This window comes from Oryzias melastigma, linkage group LG7, assembly GCF_002922805.2.
Source record: "Oryzias melastigma strain HK-1 linkage group LG7, ASM292280v2, whole genome shotgun sequence".
In the NCBI taxonomy this organism is placed as follows: domain Eukaryota; kingdom Metazoa; phylum Chordata; class Actinopteri; order Beloniformes; family Adrianichthyidae; genus Oryzias; species Oryzias melastigma.
In genome coordinates, this window is record NC_050518.1 from 1,857,482 (window position 1) to 1,878,542 (window position 21,061).

Sequence of the window (21,061 nt, forward strand, 5' to 3'; positions counted from 1 at the left end):
CCAATCTGGAATGTAGAAAGAAACAGGAAGCCGTGGACAGAAACTCACAGACGCAGCCTTTTGTCGTCAACATGTCGCTTCTGTCCAGCTTTATCCATGACTCAAGATCCTTGTTAGTGTTCAGTGATGCTGTTGGAGGTCTTTAGTACCAGAAAAACCAGTGTGTTTCAACATTTTCCACACTCTGACTTTACTAAGAGAAGAGATAGAAAAGAGGAGAGGGACGAACTGCTGCCCACATTCTTGTTCTGAGCACGACTGTGACACCAGGGGTTCCTGCAGGCCACCGTACTTTTGCTAAAGCTGTAACTTCCTGTGCAGCAAATCAGGAAAAAGAAGCAGCACAATGGAGTTGCCAACATTCGAGAGTAGAAAGGACCTTCTTGAGTGTAGTTTGGTCAGAGGTGTGATGCAGGATTCGGCGCTTCGTCCGGTGTTCAGCTGTGTATGTGTGGCTCTCACCGCTGGCTAACTTTGACAGTTTTCCATGGTTTGCTGCTCCGAGCTGATCTTTCATATAGCGAACAGGTGTGGACGTTGGTAGCTGATGCAGGTTTTGGTTCCTGGGATGAGGGTGGCACAAGAAAAAGAGCTCACCTGAAGATGGATGTTGGCTTTAACTTACTGATCTACAAAGACAGAAAAAAGGACATAAAATACTGAACAACTCCACATTAAATGTGTTCTTAGCCCTCCAAGACGTAGTTTTTCTTGAATAATAAATATCAACCAAACAGGCTGGTATAGTTTATGATTTCTACAGCAAAACCAAATGCAAAAAAAATCAATTGTAAAAGATTATCAATGTAAGCAATCTTGCACTATGATTTATTCCAAAAAATGACGTTTTCAAATGTGAAACAAAGAAAAAAAATGTAAGAGAAATTAAAAAACAAAAATAAAATCAAGCATAATAAACTACAGAACCTCCTAGCTCCCATCCAGTGGAAATAACCTAAAAAGTTTATTGTTCTAACAATATAACCTTCTTGTTGTACAATATATCAGGTTCTACAATATAATGCAGGGGCATAGAGAAATGCCACGCCCCCTCTGAACTCTAGAGGGGGCTTGGATAGACGCTCCTCTCGGGGAACGCCCATCCACCTTCCGTGCTCCGGAGGGGGCTCTACTGTGTGGAGATACAACTCAGCACCGCAACACGTCCCTCAAACGCAAACATTTCATGCAAGCGTCTTGAGATTTGTAAAGAAACGGTCATGCATTTATAAAAAAAAATCTGCGAATAAAGAAACGTGAATGAGCGGGGGAACTCCATGTGGTTTCATGTTGAACGTTCAAAAGGTTTGATTGTCAGATTCTCCTGAGCCTGGTTTCAGTGGAAGGGGTGTGGACTTCCAACAAGATCACTCCTGATTGGTGAGAGTGGTTGCCACAGAAATGATGACTCAAACGCTGCTCATCTGGCTCCAAATGGCGGCATCCGTTTCGCAAGAAAATGGTGACTGAATCGACTTCATTTAGGTGACATCACACTCACTCAGTCCAGTTCTCATATATAGTCAATGGTTACATGTGATACTGATGATTACGAACCCAAGCAAATAATTTACTATAATCCTATGAAATCCCTGATTTTGTGCAAGAACACCTCTAAGATTTGACCAAATTTTCATTTGCTCACTTTGCAATTTGCAAAAAACAGAATCATTGTTTATATTTCTCAGTATTTATCCAGCATTTGTTTCACAGTTGCCTAAAGCTTAAGCCAGTATAGTATATACTGTGAACAACGATAGTTAATCAATTTTTTTGTTGGCTTTGGCTGTTTCCTAGAACCAGAACTCCCACAAATCTGCGACTGGATTTTTACTGAATGCCTTCCTTTTCTTTTTCCCACTGTGCCTGACCCAGATTAACAACTCCAAACAAGCCGCACAGCACCAGACTTAATCTGTTCCAGTAAAAACACAGGCTCCCAAAGGTGCACAAACTCAATCAGGGAGAATGATTCACAGACGTGCAGGAGTAGGTGGAGGCAGAGATTAGGTCTACTCCTGTAGTTTTCTGTAATGATCTTAACCACATCAGGCCTGTTATGAGTCTGTGCACTGAATGAAAGCACCATGAAGAACACATTTGCTTGAAGAAAATCCTCCAGAGTAGAGCAGGCTACATTCACACATGCTCCCAAGATCACATCTTTAGTCACAACATCCAAACAAACACGTTGTCTCTAATAATATCCTTCCATTACCAGGATGAGGAATTTTTGTGCAGAAACGGCTAGACAAGAAAAGAAGAAAGCAAAAGAAGCTCTTAATAGAAGAAGGAAGAGAAAGTACAAGTGACAAGACCAGAAGAGGAAAAGTGTTTACAACAGAAGTAATGTGGGTGCAGTGTGTGAAAGAGGCACACACTTCCATTTGTCTGTGCTCAAATGAGGTCCTAAAAGGTATCTGGCTGCACAGCAGCAGAAAATTACATCTTATAAGAAACACTGTACGACCAATGTCCCTCACAGGCTGCCGTTCGGCTCACGTGGTCTAAGCATTCAAAATATGCGTTTCTTAGCATATTTTTGGAAAGACCTGAGACATGAAATGAGCCGATAAACTTTAGCTATGTCCGAATTCCTCCCCACTCACCATTTTCTAGTGCTGTCCGAATCTACTAATTCCAAAATCGAGTGCACCGGAAGTTTCCCAGAAGTCCTTCCCAAAAACTAGTGTGCATCGATGCTCACTAGATTAGCAAATATAGACCACAATGCATTGCGGTCAAACAAAAAATATGTTTAAATGTATTTTTTTAATAAACCATCCATATTTTCAACATCAGAACACAGTGCAGTCATAAATCAACGTCGGGAAATGTTTTAAAAGTAAAAACTGGAGGCAGAATGTCAAAATCTGTTGCACGTGTCAGGAAAACTGATATTTTACTTGCTTTTTATGTGTGTGTCTGAAATGGTCTTTTTAAAATCTGTGTTGCACATTTAAAGTAACTTACTGTCTGGCCTGTCAGAGAGCTGCAGGTTCTCTCTGGCAGTGTGCTGTGCTCAGGTTCAAGACAGGAGGTTTCTGGAGGATCCCAGTCCTCGTTGGCTGCAAAATGAAGCAATTATATTTCAGGTAAGATTATTTTCTTTCATTTTCTATTTAAATAACGTTACTTTTAGACCAAAATAAAAAAAAAGCCCTGAATCGGTAACTTTAGATGGATTAAAGATAAAACTATACGTTAAAAGTACGAAGAATTGCACAGACAAATACATTTTTGTTTGTTAGCAGCTATTAATATTTGACAGTGTAGATTGTAGAACACACTTTTGAACTGATGCTGGAAAAAGGACACTGCCTTTTGATGACTAACAACCACACACCTCAACCATCTTCCACTGATTTATTTACACACACTCAAATGTATATTTTTAATAAATTAAGACATTTTTAAACGTATAAAAATGTTTTTGTGGCTTTCAGTTCTCTGAAAGAGTGACACATTATTGCAAATACACGCAGAGAAAAGAATAACAGACAAAATCTGGTTGTTTATTATTAATCACTGTGTTTATAGAAACGTTGGGGTATTTCGGTGCATGGATCGTCTCTCCTGAGCTTCCCTGCCGCAGTGCAGTTTTGTTCTTCAAAGGCTTTGAAGCTTCGTCTAGAAAACGTTTTGCTGCTCATCTGATGAGGCAAAGCAATCTGAATTTTTAAAGGACCTTTCATACATGGAGGCTATGGAAAGTGTTTCACAGAGATACTCAACACTTTGCAGCATTCAGATTATTGGAATTAAAAAATTGCAAAATGCAAAAGGATGGTAAGAATGCAAGAAGTACAATAAATGTAGCTTTAGTAGAACTGAAGAAGTTACTCGAGGAGATGCACACATGAACAGTATTAATCCAAATATTTGGGAATAAAAAAAAGGATTTTCTTATGTCAGATGTTTGTAAAATAATATTTTAAAGCAAGATATTCCAAAAAATAAGATTTTTCTTATTTCCATGTTGGTAAAATTTTATAGTAAACTTTTCTTTTGTCTTCATGTGTTCTGAAGTTAATTATTTTCCTAAAAATGTCTTTTAAATGTCACTTTTCTCAGTCAAAAAAGTAGAGTACTCACCAGTTGACTCAGTTCTGCTCCCACTTTCCTGTCTCTTTTTCTTTCTCTCTCCGTAAAGAATAAGCAGAGGGAACTTCACAGGTTTTTCTGGTACGAGGCCTCGTCACTTGTTTTATTTTTACATTTATTAGTCCTACCAAAACATAAATATATTTTTAGTTTTGTGTCAGAAAAAAAAGCAAATAAAAACCACAGTGTCGAGAATAAATTGATAAATGACACAATAAAAAGCTTTTTCTGCATTGCTTTGACATGAACTTCAGCATTAAACAGTTTCTTAGCACTCAAATGTTCCTCTTGGTGCATATTTAATTGAACCTAAAGGGTTTTGTGCAAATAATGCAAGTGAACTGTTAAGAACTGAAAATAAAATCCAGAAAAATGAAGGAAACTCTAAACAATAAAGACATCCGCATCATAAACGGCCTTTTATGGATAAATCCATTTAGACTGCACTTCAAGTGCTAATAAGCCAGATGTGTTTATCCCTCAGCTGTGCAGCAGACTCTGAAGCACCTCAGCATTTATTTTGAAACTAAATGTTTCCCAAAAACTGTAAAATGTATTTAGAGCTCTTTGTTCATGAGTCATTGACCAGAAACTCTGATTATTTCACAGTTGGGCAAGCAGCAAAATAGCTTTTAGCTTTTCTAACCTCCACTTGAATGCAAAGAGTGTGACACTGCAAGCTGATTTTTGTTATTAGACTTTATTTTGAAAGAAGAGTAAAACAGACTCACCTTATTGTTGTTACCTCAGAAGAAAGAGGTAAACTTCTTGCCAAAACCGGAAATGGCTGTAGGAAAAAACAAACAATATCAACACATTTTTAGTATATGTCATTTATTAAGCACTAAAATAATATCTGATGTGAAAAGCAATCTATGTTCTGGATGCTCTTTGTGTGTTTCTGCACCTTCTCCCAGTTTGCCGGCCTGCTCTGCTGCTCCTCCAGGGAGGATCTTTGAAAACATGCCTTCTCCCTCCATGCCTGGCTGGCCGGCCGCCGCGCTGCCAATCCCTCCGGGTCTAGGAGCCGCCTTGGAGCCTGGATGAAGAGGGGAGAGAGGAGGAAAGAGAGGAGGAGTCAGTGGAGTTGAAAGAAAAGGGTGAACTATGCTGATATATAAAGAACAGATTTTTTTTTTGAGAAAGCAGTAGAAATGCTGAGTCACTATCTCTAATTTGTTCCGCTGACACACTGCTCTGCATCTTATTGCTTTTAGAATGATTCGGTCATTTTCGGTTATTTTCATCCCCTAAACAAGTATTTTACTGAGATTATGCTGTTTTTAATTTTTTTTAAAGAATTTACCTGCTCGGGGAAAAAGTCAACAAATCATCAAAAATTAACATAAACTCTTAAAATCAAATTCCCAAACCGACTAATTATCATGGTCGGTCGGGCTAATCCCTGACCATGATGCAACCCCTTTGTGCTTACTGTGAGATTATCTGTAGATGATCTCAGATTAAATGAAAAAAGCACAAAGCTGTTGCGTGAATTTGATTTTGTTGTTAAATAGCAGGAGTTGATTTATGTACAGTGAGAGTACAAAACCTATTCCAGTGAGTGGGGGTCCGGCGGTCTTTGAGGCCATGATGGGTGCAGCTTTGGCTCCGATAGCTGTTGCTGGAGGTGTCTCGATCTTCGTCTGCAGAGAGAAACACCCGTCGTTTAGCTCCTTTTTTTTATAGTAAAACAGTCGGATGCTAAAACAGAGAGTGATGAGTGTTGTGTAATCTCAAAAGGACTGATGTGTTTAGTCAAACCAAAGCTGAAGGAGACGGTAGGATGGGGAACAGAAAGCATCACAGACGAGGGACAGAGAGATTGAAAATGGCACAGAAGGCTGCTTGTGTTGTGACAGTTTACTGACTGTCGACTAAGTGAATGATGGGTTTCAGCTCTGTTAGCTGTCAGACGAGGATTCCTGCTGAACCAGAAAGGACCTTCTAGCTTTGGAAATCTCCATGTGTTCAGGCTAAGATTGAAAAACTGACATTTTTACAGAAAGAAAATAAACAACCAGAAAAGTTGCATTCTATGCGATAATGCTAGTGTGAATGCTTTTTGCTGAAAGTAGTCGCTGAAGATACTGAAGCTTTTTGGTGACACAATTTACTCTCAATTTCTGAAGGGATTTGCTAAAAGTGCAAAATGTTAATTTTGATAAAAGACTTGAAATTTTGTTAAATAACTATTAAAAAAGAGTGCTGACGTTTTCCAAAATTTCTAAAATATTTGTTGTAAAATCCCTAATACATGCCAATTTTGCAGTAATATATAGTGTTGCTTACGGTATATCAGCTAAACTCCAAATTAGCCCAAAAAAACAAAATAGCCTAAAATTCCTCAGTGATCTAAATTAGTCAAAACATTAGCCTATTGCTAAAATAGAAACTAATCTCTAGCCTAAAAACCCCAGTAGATAACAAATTAGCCAAAAACGTTAGCATGTTGCTAGAATATTAGCTAAATTCAAAAATAGCATAAAAACCTCAGTAGATGCCAGAGCTAGCATAATGCTAATATTGGCAGTTTTCTTAAAATTGCTATGAAATATTCAAACATGGCCCATGAATATATTTAAAGACTTGTTGCTAATCTACTTAAAAAAATAAATTTGAAGACTTTCTCATTCATTTCCTAGGAAGCAGATTTTGCTCAATATTTCAAAAACTATAAAGTTTATGAAAACCAAAAGTACAAGCAGTAATGTCCTGAACAAGGTGAACACTTTGATACCAAGATTGCTGAAATCGCTGAAAGGATTGAGTTTTTACATGCTGAACAGCTTACAGAAAGGAGAAGAGAATCATTAGTATGCTTTGAAGCATTCACACAATTAGTTTTTCTCATCGTGATTTTCTGTTTTCCACCTTTACCCTCAAAGTGCATAAAAAGGGAACATGTTACTTTTTGGAGCAGTAACTGATGATAAACCGGTTGTAATATAACCCAAAGGAAAAAAGGAAAGATTTACAGCAAATGACAGACTTCTCTGTTTATGGTTCAAGTGCCCTTGAGCAACACACCCAGCTGCTCCTGAGAAGATGCACCTGCCCATCACTCCATGTGTGTTTGGGCCTGTGGTGTGTACGGCTAATTCTTCATTATGTCTGTTTATAATGTGGGTTAGAGGCAGATATATGCTTTACCCAGTAATTATTTTTTAAAACATCTTGCAATTTGTTGCTTTCTATTTGATCTAAAAGAACATGTAGCTGTTTTTTATTAATTCATTTTCAAACTAAGGATTTAAAAATACAATTTCTCTAAAAAATATATATTTTATTTTATTTATTGTGAGAATTACATTGTGGTTTCTGGATTTCTTGTAATGTAATGTTTTTATTGTGTTTTAGCTTTTTTTAAAAAACTTGTGATCTTGAAAATGTTCTAACATTTAGTTTTTTGGTGATTCACTTCAGGGCCACCTTAAAATTTGGTCAAAATAAAAAAAGTAAATATACAAACATTCTCAATTCAAACAAAACCTCTGATACACAAAACAAACAAAACAAATAAGCTTTAAATTAGACTGAACTTGGAAAAATAAATGTTCACTGCCTGTGAGATGTGAACATTTCCTGTTTTTCAGTTTTTATCTGTATTCCCTCGTGCTAATATGGTAGGGGGTCCAAATCTAGGCTGGGGTTTTCCAACCTGCCATTGAAGCTCCTTATTGGCTAAACACACCTGATCCAGGTAATCAGCAGCAGATGAGCAGATGACTGATGAAGTGTAAAAATGAAAGCCAAGACAATAATGTTAGTTTTTCAGCAGAACCAGCTTTTCCTAAGACCTTTTACTGTTTTTTTTTTCTTTGTCTACTGTGGTTCATTCCATCTATGACTGCTGGTTGGTTCTATGGCAGTTTGTAAGAAATCCAACACATGTATGGGGAGAACATCCAAACTTCACACAGAAAAGAAAATCTGGAATTCAAATTAGGGACCTTTAGGTTTAAGACTCTACCTGAACCGAGGTAAACACATCGTCCAAACTGTTGGATTCTGAGCTTCTGCTTTGCTCAGACGGATCGATTAGGGAGTATTGACATTTTCTGTATCGATGTGAACTGCCTCCATCTCCGTGTTACTCTGCTCTTACTGTCTGACAGGTCAAGTGCTGTGGCGGCAACAGTAAGAACAGCTTTAGAAGAGATGCAAACCTTTTTCCACTGTAGCACTTTTCTAAGAAGAGAAGTGAGCATCAGGGAGAGTTTTGACTACATTTGATCAAGCTGTCTTAAGGGAGAGATTATTTCATTTCTATAACTCTTTTTTTATCAAAAAGGGAAATGAATCTGAGTTTGCAGTATTTTTATATAATTGTGCTTCAAGCTCCAGCGAACAGATTTCCATTAATTACATTTCCTTGATCTATTTTTTATCACAGAGCAAATCTAACATGAGACCGTAAATTAATGGGTTTGTAGAATAAATAACTATCATATGAATAAATCAATGTTTTCTTCCCAAAAACAGTTTCTGCACAACACATAAATCAGTTCACTGCAGACTTCCTGACAATCAGATTTAATTGAAATCATTGAGTGAATGCTGGATGAGAAGAGAGGGAAATCTGTTAGCGTTTTTAATTTTTTAGGAAGAAGATTGTAAATTGTGTTAACCAATTTACCAAATTAAACAGTGGAATCTCTCTCTTATTTTGTATCTTCAGTCCTGATTCTCTGCGCTCACCATGGGTGTCGGTGTGGTTCCTGCTGGACCTGTCTGCCTGGCCTGGCCCATCGGCCCCCCTGCTGGTCCCATCTGTCCTGGCTTGGCCTGACCCTGGCCCACTCCCATCCCCATGCCTTGTCCTCCTTGGGCTGGGGTCTGCTGCTGGGGCCCAGGGGTTGTGGTGGTACCAGGCTGCCCCGGCCTGTTGGCGGATGTTTGGGCTTGCTGCTGGAGCGGCGTCCTCTGTCCTTGAGTTCCATCTGTCTGAGGACCGGGCCCGCCTTGTCTCCCTGATCCTGCAGGCCCACCGGCCAACCCTTGACCCCGCACAGAGCTGCTACCAGACCTGGAGGAGCCTGCATGGAGAAGAAGAGGGTAAATAAAAAGGTTGCACACATAAAAATAGAACCATCTCGCAAAACACCAGAGGAGTCTGTGCAAAAGTCAGTTTTTTGGAGATGGTTAAAAATAACAAAAATATTTGCAGATTTGTTCTCTCTGGTTTGATTTATTTTACAATGAAAAAATACAGGTTGTGATCTTTTTTCATTCTTAATTAAGTTGGAAGATCGTTATAAAATAAAAAAAATAAAAATATTACTGTGAGGTAAACGCAAAAAAAACTATTCGTTGACCAAGTAGTAGAAAGTTTGCTTGGTAATGTAATTATAAAACTTCCAATATTAAACTTCTTTTATAAACATTTTGTTGTGGTCATAGATATTTTTTTTAATCCAAAGAAACTCAAACACATCTTTATGGAGCTTTGGAGAGCATCATCCATTCAATTAGAGCCTAAACCCTGCTGACAAAGTTAGTAAACCGACATACTTTTAATCAATATTTAATAATAACCCACATTTTTGTGATGAAGGACTAATTCCACTAATTTATTTTCCTTCTGTGTCAATTAAAACTACATTAAATAGATTTTCGTTCTATCTAAAAATGCATGCAAAGACTAAAATTAATCAAAAATATTTTTTCTAAGAATTGAAAAAAATGTTGAAAGAAAAATTTGCTTTTTCCCTTTATATTTATTCCAGTAATGCCGTTGTATAAAAATCACAAACAGGCTTGACGCATTAAAATAGGACTTTTTGATATCTTGTAAAACAAAACATGATGTCAAAAACTGAGACTCTAAGTCTACTAATGTTGCGTGTTATTTTATATTGTGATTATTTGCAGATAATAAGTGCTGAAACTTAAAAAAAAAAAAAAAAAGCCATTATTTTTTTTTTCAGGTTTGCGATTATTTGCTAATTTTTTTAATTGATTTGCGACCCCAATGTTTATTTGTCCTCCATCATGAGAAAAATGCTACAAGAGCATGTTAAAATGCTCATGGTGTTTAAATCGTCTGTAAGTCTGACCTTTTTTTTTTTTTTTTTTTTTTGCATATTAATCAGGTGTCAGGAGAGCTGACAGCTTTAAAGACTACATAATTTTAGGGTTTTGATAAGTCCCAAACCTGTCATTATTTTTTTTTTTTTTTGAGCATGTTTTGTTCTTTTTTAGATATCTCCAAACCACTATACTGAGTTTGTGAGTGTAAATACAAAGCCCCACGGCGCATACCTGGTGGTTGGCCCTGCATGTCCATTGGACCTTGGGATTTGCTGCGCGAGGACCTGTGCGGGTCTCCCTGCCTGGAGGACCTTTGGCCGTGATGGTGTCCAGATGGATCCCGGGAGTAGTCAGACGAGTGATACCCCCCAGACCTCGACTCACCACGCCTTCCTGCCGAAGACGACCGTCCCGAGGGGTCGTGACGCATCAAAGGGTCTTTCGGATGCCCTTTAGAAGACCTTGTGGATCTTAATTCATCGGAGTGGCGTGATGACGAGTGGCGGCTAGAACTGCCGTGATGCCTGTGGTCACGGGAAGATGAGTGTCGCCCTCCGTGGCCATACTCATCCTGAGGCCACAAGTCCTCCTCAGGAGGCTCGTCATAATCATGATAGGTGTGTTTGACACTATGCCGACTCCTCCCAGATGAGTGGCTGCTGTAGTGTCGAGAACTGGAGCGTGGCTTCTCAAACCAGTCTGTTTCTTCCTGGCCCAGATGGTAGGCTTTGGAAACCGAGAGCAGATCACAGTCAATCTCCATGTCGTGTGGAGACAGCGGCATGCAGGCTGAAAGACGGAAGAGGGCGGGAGGAAGACCAATTGCATGCAAAAGAAAATGGTGGGTGGGAAAGAGAAAGACAGAAAGGCAAAAAAAAAATAGTTTTACATCCATGCAGTGCTTACGTTACAGGTGTACATGATACACAACAATAGAGATAGAAAAACATGGTAGGACACTGCAAAACTGTCTGCTGCAAGCTTTGTTTTGGATCCGTCCAACCAATTAACAAACCAGAAAGCTGCAGCAAACGTATGCAGCAAAAACAACTGCCTTGACAACCTAATGTGCACATTTTTAACTCCATTTCTTGATTTATTTCCGTACAACAGATTAGGTCAAAGTAAAGGACAGTTTTGCAGTGTAGACACAGATTTCTTAAACCACATAAACATAGCATCAATGCCACAACAGTAAAACCCTGTAAAAGACAAAAAAACAAAAAATAGTGCGTTTGTTTTGTGCAACTGGATTCAGACAGTAGTGAACAGTACTACGTCCACGCGGAGGAAACCATGCGAGTTTTGGACAGACAACTGGACGGACTGGCGAATGGACGGACAGGCAGACAGACAGCAGTCTTGGGAAGACGAAAACATCGGCATGCAACATCTATCTCTGTGTCTCTACGGCTGCTTCTTTCATTTTGATAAGCCTAACTTCTGGGTGGGTGGGGGATGTTTAGATAAACGGTGGGAGCAATAATAGATAGTGAGACAGTGTGGGAGTTCAGCTCCCACATTTACCTTCACTGTCTGACACAGCGCAATAATAATCATCTATCATGTACGTATCATCCGATTTGTAGACGTGGGTCCGCGGCAGGTCTCGTATGTGGTCTTGAACATCTGGCAGCGAGTGACTAGAACCATATTGTCCATAATAGTAATGATATCTACTGCTGCGACTGTCATACGGGTCGGGCCCTAAGCTTGAAGATCGCCCAGAACTCACGAGCCTCCCCAAGGGGCTCAGTGGACTCTCCTCCTCAGAGTACTGTCTGGTTGGGCGGCGCCCCCTGTGGCCAGCGCTGTAGGAGCGGTCGTCTCTCTCGTAGGATCGGCTGCGATACCCATGGTAGTCTTTGGCTGAGATTTTGTCCATGCCGTAGCCATGGGAACGAGAGCGGCCAGTGGAGGTGTAGTAAATCCGATCATCGTCGTCCACCACCATACCATAGTAGCGACTACCATGGGCGGTGCCACTGCTGCCCTCGTAAGCACTCCTCTTAAAGCCATAATCCTCCATCAGCTGACGCCCTCGAACGTTGGAGGACGGGTATGCCCCACCGTTTGTTGTTGAGGAGTAGGAAGCCAGATCTGTTTCCACGTCCCGTGCCTCTTCGATGGGGGAAAACTTTGAGATTTTCTGCTCCATACTCCCCAGCTTTCGGTGCTTGCTGCGCTTCGAGGACATGACGGCAGGAGCCAGAAGGCTTCTGGAGAACACGTTTTTCTGTACCCCAGAGCGGATGCTGCCATGTTTGCCGTCGTAGTCATAGTAATAGGGGAATCCCCCACCCATGCTAGTGCTCACGCTGCTGCTGCTGCCCCCTAGGGGTCCGTGCCTGTAGCTGCTCTTACCCCTGCCATGGTGGTCGTACAGCTCATCCTGCATCGCTGTTTCCTCCTCAGGTGCCCTGCCGTAAGGAGAGCTGCCAGTTCCCCCACGCGCCGTGCTGCCCGTGGTGCTGCCGTGGCCGTGGATGTCGCCCGGGTAACGCCCACTGCCGCTGCCATGATGCATCATGTCCGCTGTTGTTGTGCCCAGCCCATCCTTTGCCGTCAGCTCACTTACGTCGTCGATCATCATGTAGTTTCTTGGAATGTTTTGCTCTAAGCCCGGAGCCCCGTACATTCCGTTTGCTGTGCTGTAGGTGGAAGGGCTGTCGACTGGGTGTCCATAGGCACTGGAAACTGTGGATGGGTACTGTCCATAGGAGCTGGCAGTAGTGGTGGTGTAGCCATAAGTATTAGCATTGGTAGTAGTATATAGGCCGTACGTACTAACTGATGCTGAAGTATATGGACCGTAGGTACTTGGTGGCATAGTAGAGTATCCACCATAGCTGCTAGAGACCGGTGCAGAGCCATACGGCCCATAGGAGCTCGCCATGGTTGTTGTTCCTGTGTATTGACCATAGGACGGAGGTGCACTTGAGAAGGTAGCATCTTGGGCGGTCGTTGTCACCACAACTGTAGGGTTGCTAATTGTCTCATAGTTGGTTGGCATTTTGTGCTCAAGATCAGCCAGTGAAGTCTGCCGCGGCCTTCCTGGATGAACTGTCAGGATATCAGCTTGCGGTTGCCCAGGATATGGAGCTGTCTGGCTGGGGTAGGAGGACACAGCACTGGGATACGGTGAGCTGTGGGTGGGGTATGGGGGCTGACCCGGGGGTGCAGGTCCAAAACCTGTGGGTCCTGGTTGAGGCTGAGGTGCTGCTGGTATCCCCATGTCTGTCTGGGGATATGGGGGCTGGGTTTGAGGATAGGTGTGGGATGGATATGAGGTTTGGGACTGGTAAGGAGGTCCGGGAGGTGGGGCATGGCTTTGAAGAGGTGTGGGTTGTGGCAATGCCTGTGACTGGGATACTGTTGGGTAGGGAGGCTGATTGAATGTGGATGATTGATATGGAGCACTTGATTGTTGGGATGGAGCTGCCGGTTGACTCTGGGGATATTGACTAGAGAGGAAGGATGAGGTTGGTGGGTACTGGGCTCCCATGTTGAGGTCACTGGAAAACTGGCTTAGAGGAGCAGTACTTGGTCTGGTCGTTACTAGTCCATTGGTCTCATGTGAAGCAGCTGCAGCTGCTAAACGCAAGTTGTTCAACTCGCTATCAGACATGTAATCCCGAGTGTCCCCCATACATCTCAGGTAGGCGATATCTCTTCTTTCCCTCTCCTTAACCAGTGTCTCTTTCCTTTGGTGGATTCCAAGTTCAAGGTATCTCAACTTAGCATCAATCTCTTTCTCTTCCTCCTCCAGTTCAGCTTGCTGCTTTCGTAGCTTGGTGGACTCTTGCTCGACAGCCTTCAGCTCGTGCGTTAGATCTTTCAGGAGGCTGGCTTTGGCGGCTAAACCAGACCTTGAGCTGGGCTTCAGGCTGGGCATGGAGGGCAGGTAGGCCTGTTGGAGGACAGGTGTCATCATGGGCATGTGAGCTGATTGAGCGGTCTCGTCTGGAGGAGGGCTGGGCAGGGTTCGCTTGACCTTTCGAAGCAGTGAGCTCTGCTGTAAGGCTGCCAACTGAAGAGGGAGAGAAAAGGGTAGGAAAGCACGGAGGGATTTATGTGGAGTGAAGAATAAAAAAAAATGTTTGGAGAGAGGAAAGTAATTGGAGTGGGAGCAATTGATAGGATACAGCAATGTTGTGAAAAGGGAGAAAGAAAAAAATGGTTAAAAACAGGTTTAGGCAATGTTGGATACAGGATTTAATAAATCCAAATTGAAAAAAAAATGGAAATAAAGCAAAAAAAAGAACAACAAAAGACAGTAAAACATTAATGACAGATGATGAGCAACGGAGATCAAGGAGAGATGAAACGGACAAAAATGTAACAACAAAAGAATGTTAGAGAAAGGAGGAAGGGAATGAGAGAAAGTAGAAAATGTGAAATCAAAAGTCGAGGAAGAGGAAGGAGGATAACTCAAAAAAAAGAAGAGATCAAAGAAGTGAAGAAACACACAAAAAACAAGGGACATACAGGGAAGACAAGGAGACACATGTAGACAAACAGAGGACAACAGAAAACAGAAGTGAAGTTCATGTTAGAAAATACAAAAAACACAAAAGAAAGAAGACATTTTGTGCAATTTTTTATATGATTATGTCTTCTAATTTGCCCAAAATAACTCAGTATTCTTTAATTATGTGTGTACTTAGCATTACAGTCTTATATTAGTAAGAGTAAAGTCTAAAATCTGAAAACAAAAAATTAAAAGAAATAATTAAAACATATTGCCTTTAAGGTTTAAAAATTTACATCAAAAAGGAAAATCTGGGGTTAAAATTTCTGCAAAATATATATGATAGACTAAGACAGTAAACTGGATTATTTTGAGAAAAATAATTTTAAAAATGGTATACCAATTTTTTACATTATTTTGAGATTATATGACTGCAGAATGTAAATGATCTCATGTACCAGTATATTTAAACCAGCATTTTATTCATAAACAAAAAAATAACCAATTATTTATTTTTTCAAAAGCATTTTCTCCTATACTTTCTTTTAAAGTGTAAGTCTTTCCCCCCTTTTTTTTCTCTTTTTTTTTTCTTTTTCTAAAAAACAAGGTAAAAGGTCAAGGGTCTCATTTTTGTTGATGAAAACACTAATATGTCAAATATTTTGCTTGGTTATGTGAATGTGACAATTTCTTATATAACATTACAAGTCTACCACTAATAGAACACTTGTTTTTAAATGATTGGTTTCCTTCCATCAGTGATTTAAAGGAGTCATACCATGATTTTCTTAAGCCTGTCAGAGTGAGTTATATCCATTTATATGATCATATATTACCTTTGGACCACTTAAAAACAAATTATTTCTGAAATGAATTAGTTATTTTTCGTGAGTTTTTTCTACCCAGAAGTAAAACGCCTCGATTCCTGAAGCTCCACCTGCCGCTGCGTCTGGGTTCCGCCCATTTCATGACATCATCCTAGAGCCCTGGCTTTGTGTCTGCATTTCTCCCACGAAAATAAACATTGAATTTTTTTTCCAAGATGGATGCACATACCATACTGTATATCTGCCCTTAGTTTCCCCGGCCATTGCTACAGTGCTTCACAACACAAATACACTTGACGTCTGCACAACAAACACCTGTTTGAGCTGGAATTCATTAAAAACAGGACACAATTGGAAGATATACGGTATTCTGCATCTTAAAAGTTTTTTGGTGATCACCACTAGCTTTGTGGAGAAATTTAGTGTTGGTGTTAGACTGGGGGCGGTGGTGTCAGAGCAGACTCTTCCTGAAGGGGGCGGTCTCACAATGTTATGTCAGATCGTGAGGACCCACTCGTTTTCCTGGTTATTGGAGGGACTGCATTTGAGAGCGCAGGTTTTTAGAGAATTACTCAGAAATTTGTGAATGGATCGAAATACCACTTTGAGATTCTTTACAGAGAGGAATGAAGAGTATAATACACTTAGAAGCTCTAAAAGTTGTTTTTTCACGGTATGGCCCCTTTAACATCATTGAAGTGGGGAAAAACTTTTCTAGATTAGTCAAACAAAAAACTATTTTGACACTTCCCTTCATTGTTTTAGTGATAAATATAATTTCACAAATATAAGTTCATCCTTTTTATAGGCCAGCTATGGTCAAATTCAACACGCAGATCAGAAGGGGGTACATGTAACAACAGCTAACACTCATTATACTACTTCGGTTCTGTTAATAAACTAGTCAGCTAAGAAAGGGAATTCTATTGGCCATCTGTTGGTACTAATTTCTTTCTTAACCTTTATTTAACCAGGGGTGGATCCCATTGAGATTTAAAACCTCTTTTTCAAGGGAGCCCTGGGGATAACATTTTAAAATCACTAAAGAGAGTAAACATTTTAACTACTCACTTGTTTTGGTAACTATTCACTTATGTTGGCTGGAGTTAGCGCCATACTAGCTCCACTGTATTACAACTATATGCCTTGGATGTTCATAAAAAGTCCCAAAATATTTGTGCAAAACTCTTCCCCAAAAGAAAATTGAACCCACAGATAAAGATTTTTTTAACACAGCCTTATGAGGTGTTTTTTCCCCTGCAACCTCAACTTAAATCTCGTGTGTGTTTTCTTCACATAAGAGCATTTTTACACACAAGTTAAGATTTTTGTCAGGCAAGTTCCTTCATTATATTTTTATTATTATAGTACACATTTCTCTCACATGTTCTCCTTTTTCCTGCAACTTTACATTCAGCTTTCCATGTGTATGATTTCAACTTGTGTGTGTGTGTGAGATTCAAGTTTGTGTTTATTGAGAAAAACTTGTTACTTAACAACAGATACCTCCCCAAAAATATGGCCTGTATGACTAAGTAGAACCTTTTAAAAGGATAAATGCCAGGATGACCAAATACTTGAGATTTAGTTTTAGGCCCAAAAGTTGATGAAATGTATTCAAAAGGATAAAAACTCACTCTATTTAGTGATATACAGTAAATAGTTTCTCGACATATTTTGTACTGTGTCCTACATTCTTGTCTGATAAGCTTATGTTATATGTATTTTTCTGCCAAAAACTACTTTCTGGTATTTTATATTATAACAAATCTAACCGTGATTCATTTTTGCTGGTGATAAATTAGATTTTTGTTTAGCTTGTTCACATTTATTGTCATTATTTCCACACTACTCTTTCTTGTGATACTTTTAAATCCATGTTGCATGTCGTACTCTGGTGTCAGCCTCTTTACCTGACTCTGTAATGCTTGTTGTTGGTACAGGGACAGTCTGGCCTTGGTGTGCTCGTCTGCGGTGGGGCTAAGGGACTTTGGGTCCGACATAGATCTCTGGGCGGACTTCATGGGTCGGGGCATGGACGGGTGTCGCTGTGGGGACTCGGCTGTGTAGGACTTCTGCTGCGGCGTGACGTGGGCCTTGTTCAGCCTCTCGCTCGACAGAGTGGCCTCCAACAGGCGGTGGGGGGACACTGGTGAGACAGGCGAGTGCAGGACCTGTGGAGACTTTGGAGCGGTCTGCTGCTGTCTGATGATGCTGGAGATTGATTCGTTGTGGAGGTGGTTGTGTGGCTGATAGTTTATATCGAGAGGGTCGGGCCGGCGTCGCTCGAACTTGGCTGCATTGGCTGAGATGTGCTGCTGTTGGCGCTGCTGGGTCAGCAGGTCAGAAGAACCAGACTGCTGTGTGCCAGTACTGGTGGAGGAAGAATATGGACTGATGGTAGTTGGTACACTGAGCTGGGGAGCTACAACACCCTGCGACTGGGCTTCTGAGTCCGTCTGACATGCAAGAGATTGTCCTTTTTGCGTTCGCTCCGGACCGGAGATGTAGTGAACGATCTCGACTTTATTGGGGTCTGGCATTGTGACGTGGATTGACGGGGAAACTCTCCCTAAGTGCTCCACTTCCGTCTGGCAGGACATCTCCCTGATGGTCTGGATTGCAATGCTGGAGGAAACCATCTTAGGCACTTCACTTTTGGTTTCAGCCGCTGAGGTGGCGGTCGAGCTGCTTCCAGCTGCACTTGACTCCGAATGGCGGGAGAAACGGGAACGTCTTCGGCGGACGGGATGCCCTGATTCAGCCTTGTCCTCGTCGTCGTCTGTCTGCACGGAGCAGTCAACGCTGCGGCCACGCCTCCTGGTACGGTGGCGTATCATATACCTAGTAAGAGGGAAGAGAGCATTGCTGATGTTTTATTTCATTTTTTCTTTCAGACAGATGTAGCATTTTGAGCTTGACAGTGACACAAAAGACGCTTTTCACGTGACATCACAGAAAACGGCGATTGTGCAGAGTGACTTTTGGTTATATACTGTCTCTATGGTTTAGAACGTTGTTTAAAGCACTTTTACACAACTAATGAAAGGTAACCTAACCAATTGTAACCAAAACTTGTACAATATTTATTTTATTTTTTATTTTTTATATCATATATATGTATATTATTTTATATTATTTATATATTTTCTGGTTATTTATTAATTTTATTTAGTTTTTGTTTTCCCCTCTTAGATTAAATGTCAGTATTCCTCCTGCAGAATGCTCCACAGCTGCTTCCCCAAAACCGTATGGATGATATTAAACGAGTCGTGGATTCTTTCTCTCTGATAACCCAGTAATAGTTAGATGAAGGTTACAGGTACTTCACTGAATGCTGCTCATTTGATTCTGAAGGTAATTAGGATTTTCTTCTTCTAATTTATGCTAATGCTAACGCTAGCTTTCCACAATAGTGATGAGACGTAGAGCTGCAGAAGATCTTTTCTGCCCAGTTAAACTTACTTATATTTCCGTGTTCAAAGAATCACCAAGAACAGATAATAACATGTCTTACAGTAATTAAAAGCTAATAACTGTTCCTGTGTTATTTTCTGCCCTAGCTCCCCTTTGCTGTTGCTTGTGAACGTGTGATCCCAGCGGGATGATAAAGGTAAACTAGAAAAGTTGCATTACCTGTGATAATGCTAGAATGCTTTGTTGGTAAAAGTAGTCGATGAAGATTCTGAAGCTTTTTGATAAAAATAATGATGCACTTTACTTTAATTGCTAAAGGGATTTGCTGAAAATGCAAAAGCTATTTGCTATTTTCCCCCCAAAAATGGAAATTTCATTAAAGAACTATGAAAGAGCACAGAAGTTGACCTACATTTCTGAAAAAAATGTAGTAAAATTGCCCAAAAATCCCTAATACATGCTAGTTTTGCAAAAATATTTAGTGTGTTGCTTAAATATGAGCTAAACTCCAAATTAGCCCCAAAAAAGCTTTAAAGTTTATGAATACAAAAAATAAAAGCAGTAATATCATATATTATGAAATCCCTGAAAGTGTGATGCTTAAGCATTCACACGTCAAAGATAAAAATAATTTGTAAAAAAAAAAATCCTATTAAAGCATTCCTATTTTTATAATTACCCCTTAAAATACCCCATAAAAACAACAAATACCTCTTATTACAACAACTAAATTTAGTGCAGTTAAAACACGTGCAGCCAACATGCAGCGATGTGCATCTATTAAGTGTGGCTCACACTTAAAATATGTGCGAAAAACATCAAGCAAAATAGAGCCCGTTAGAATAATATCTACTCAAATGAAAGGTCGATATTTTCAACAGAATCTCAAATATTGAAGGATTTTTCAAATTTGGATCTAAGACAGGAAATGAAAGTACAGTTTAGCAGGACATTCATAAAATAAATATTGCATATTTTTCCATTGAAATCGGTAAGTTTATCTTTTACTATTGATGTAAAATTGTGTTAAACAACGTTCAGCTGTGACCTTTGCCGTTCTGAAACCCGTAAACTGGAAGTACCATTCACATTTTCGGCCCTACAAAGGGTCTATTGTCATTTTTGTTAGAAAATTTCCAAAGCTACATGCATACTAGTTTACTCAATTGTTTATCTGTTGTAGTATTGATATTAAAATACACTTGGAATGTGACTTGAACAATCATGTGAAAAAATACATCAATCTCCAGAAAATTGAGTTTATAGATCATAAATCATACATTATTTAAAATCATATTGCTAATTTTTTTTCTCAAATGTTTTTCGTCTAACTGGGGATCATTTGTGAGCTTAATTTTCTTGTTGATTTTTTGCGAAAAATCCAAAAATAAATACATAAATGTTTGTATTTAGCAATCTTTTACTTACCGACAAAATTGATTGAAATATTTACTGAATCTAATGGAATTATCGTGTTAGTGGTTGAAAATTTACAGTAAATCAAAGAACATAAGCCCTGGAGCCCCAAAGATTTCTCACAAGAATAAACTTTTATAACACATCTTATGGTGTACATGCACACCCACCCACCCACAAACAGAAAGAGTGATACCTCTCCTCTCCATCTTCGTCATCAGTCTGCACACAACTATCCACAATCCTGCGGGGGGAGCCATAGAACATCACACCATCTCCATCCAGAGCATCCCTGCTCAACCTGCTCATGGAGCTGTGCTTCCTAATGCTGGCCCTGGCCTCCATGTGCTCCTCCTGCGTTCTCAGGCACATCTCAGAGGAGGAGTTTGGGAGGGAGCGAGAGCTCATCTGAGAGTCGAGGTAGGGGTGCAACGGCTCTCCATTCGCATCCAGCTGTCAAAGAAATGAAATTCGGTTTAAGAAAGCCTAAATATTTAGATGTTAAAACAGCCACAAAAAGGCAGATATGGCAAATAATTAAAGTAGGGTGAATTTCCATTGTTACAGACGATGTAACATCAATATTAGTGTCTATGTAACCTTATTTAGAGTGAAACCTGTGCTGGAGATTAAGTTAGCAGAATTGTTCAAAAAGAGAACAAATTACAGGAAACTTAGGTGATTGGAAAATAATTATTCTAATGCTGATTCACATTTAGATTCAGAAAATGTTTTCTTTGTAAAGGTTGAGCATTTCTAACATGAAAAAATTAAGGTGACCCACAAAATAATA

At 40.0% G+C, this 21,061-nt stretch overlaps 1 protein-coding gene across 3 annotated transcripts in view; it reads right to left on the minus strand.

Annotated features, from left to right (window-relative positions):
• Nucleotides 1–370: 370 nt before the first annotated feature.
• Nucleotides 371–21,061, minus strand: part of bsna (bassoon presynaptic cytomatrix protein a) — a gene marked incomplete at its 5' end in the record, with an annotated part of 109,948 nt that continues 89,257 nt past the window's right edge. Inside the window, 11 exon segments of one of the 3 annotated variants that reach the window (XM_024292372.2) lie at nt 371–629; nt 2,974–3,068; nt 4,096–4,228; nt 4,836–4,891; nt 5,012–5,143; nt 5,657–5,750; nt 8,806–9,143; nt 10,369–10,863; nt 12,502–14,167; nt 17,349–18,279; nt 20,465–20,721. In XM_024292372.2, the coding sequence (XP_024148140.1) occupies nt 4,851–4,891; nt 5,012–5,143; nt 5,657–5,750; nt 8,806–9,143; nt 10,369–10,863; nt 12,502–14,167; nt 17,349–18,279; nt 20,465–20,721 (3,954 nt within the window). 3 annotated transcript variants of the gene reach the window in all.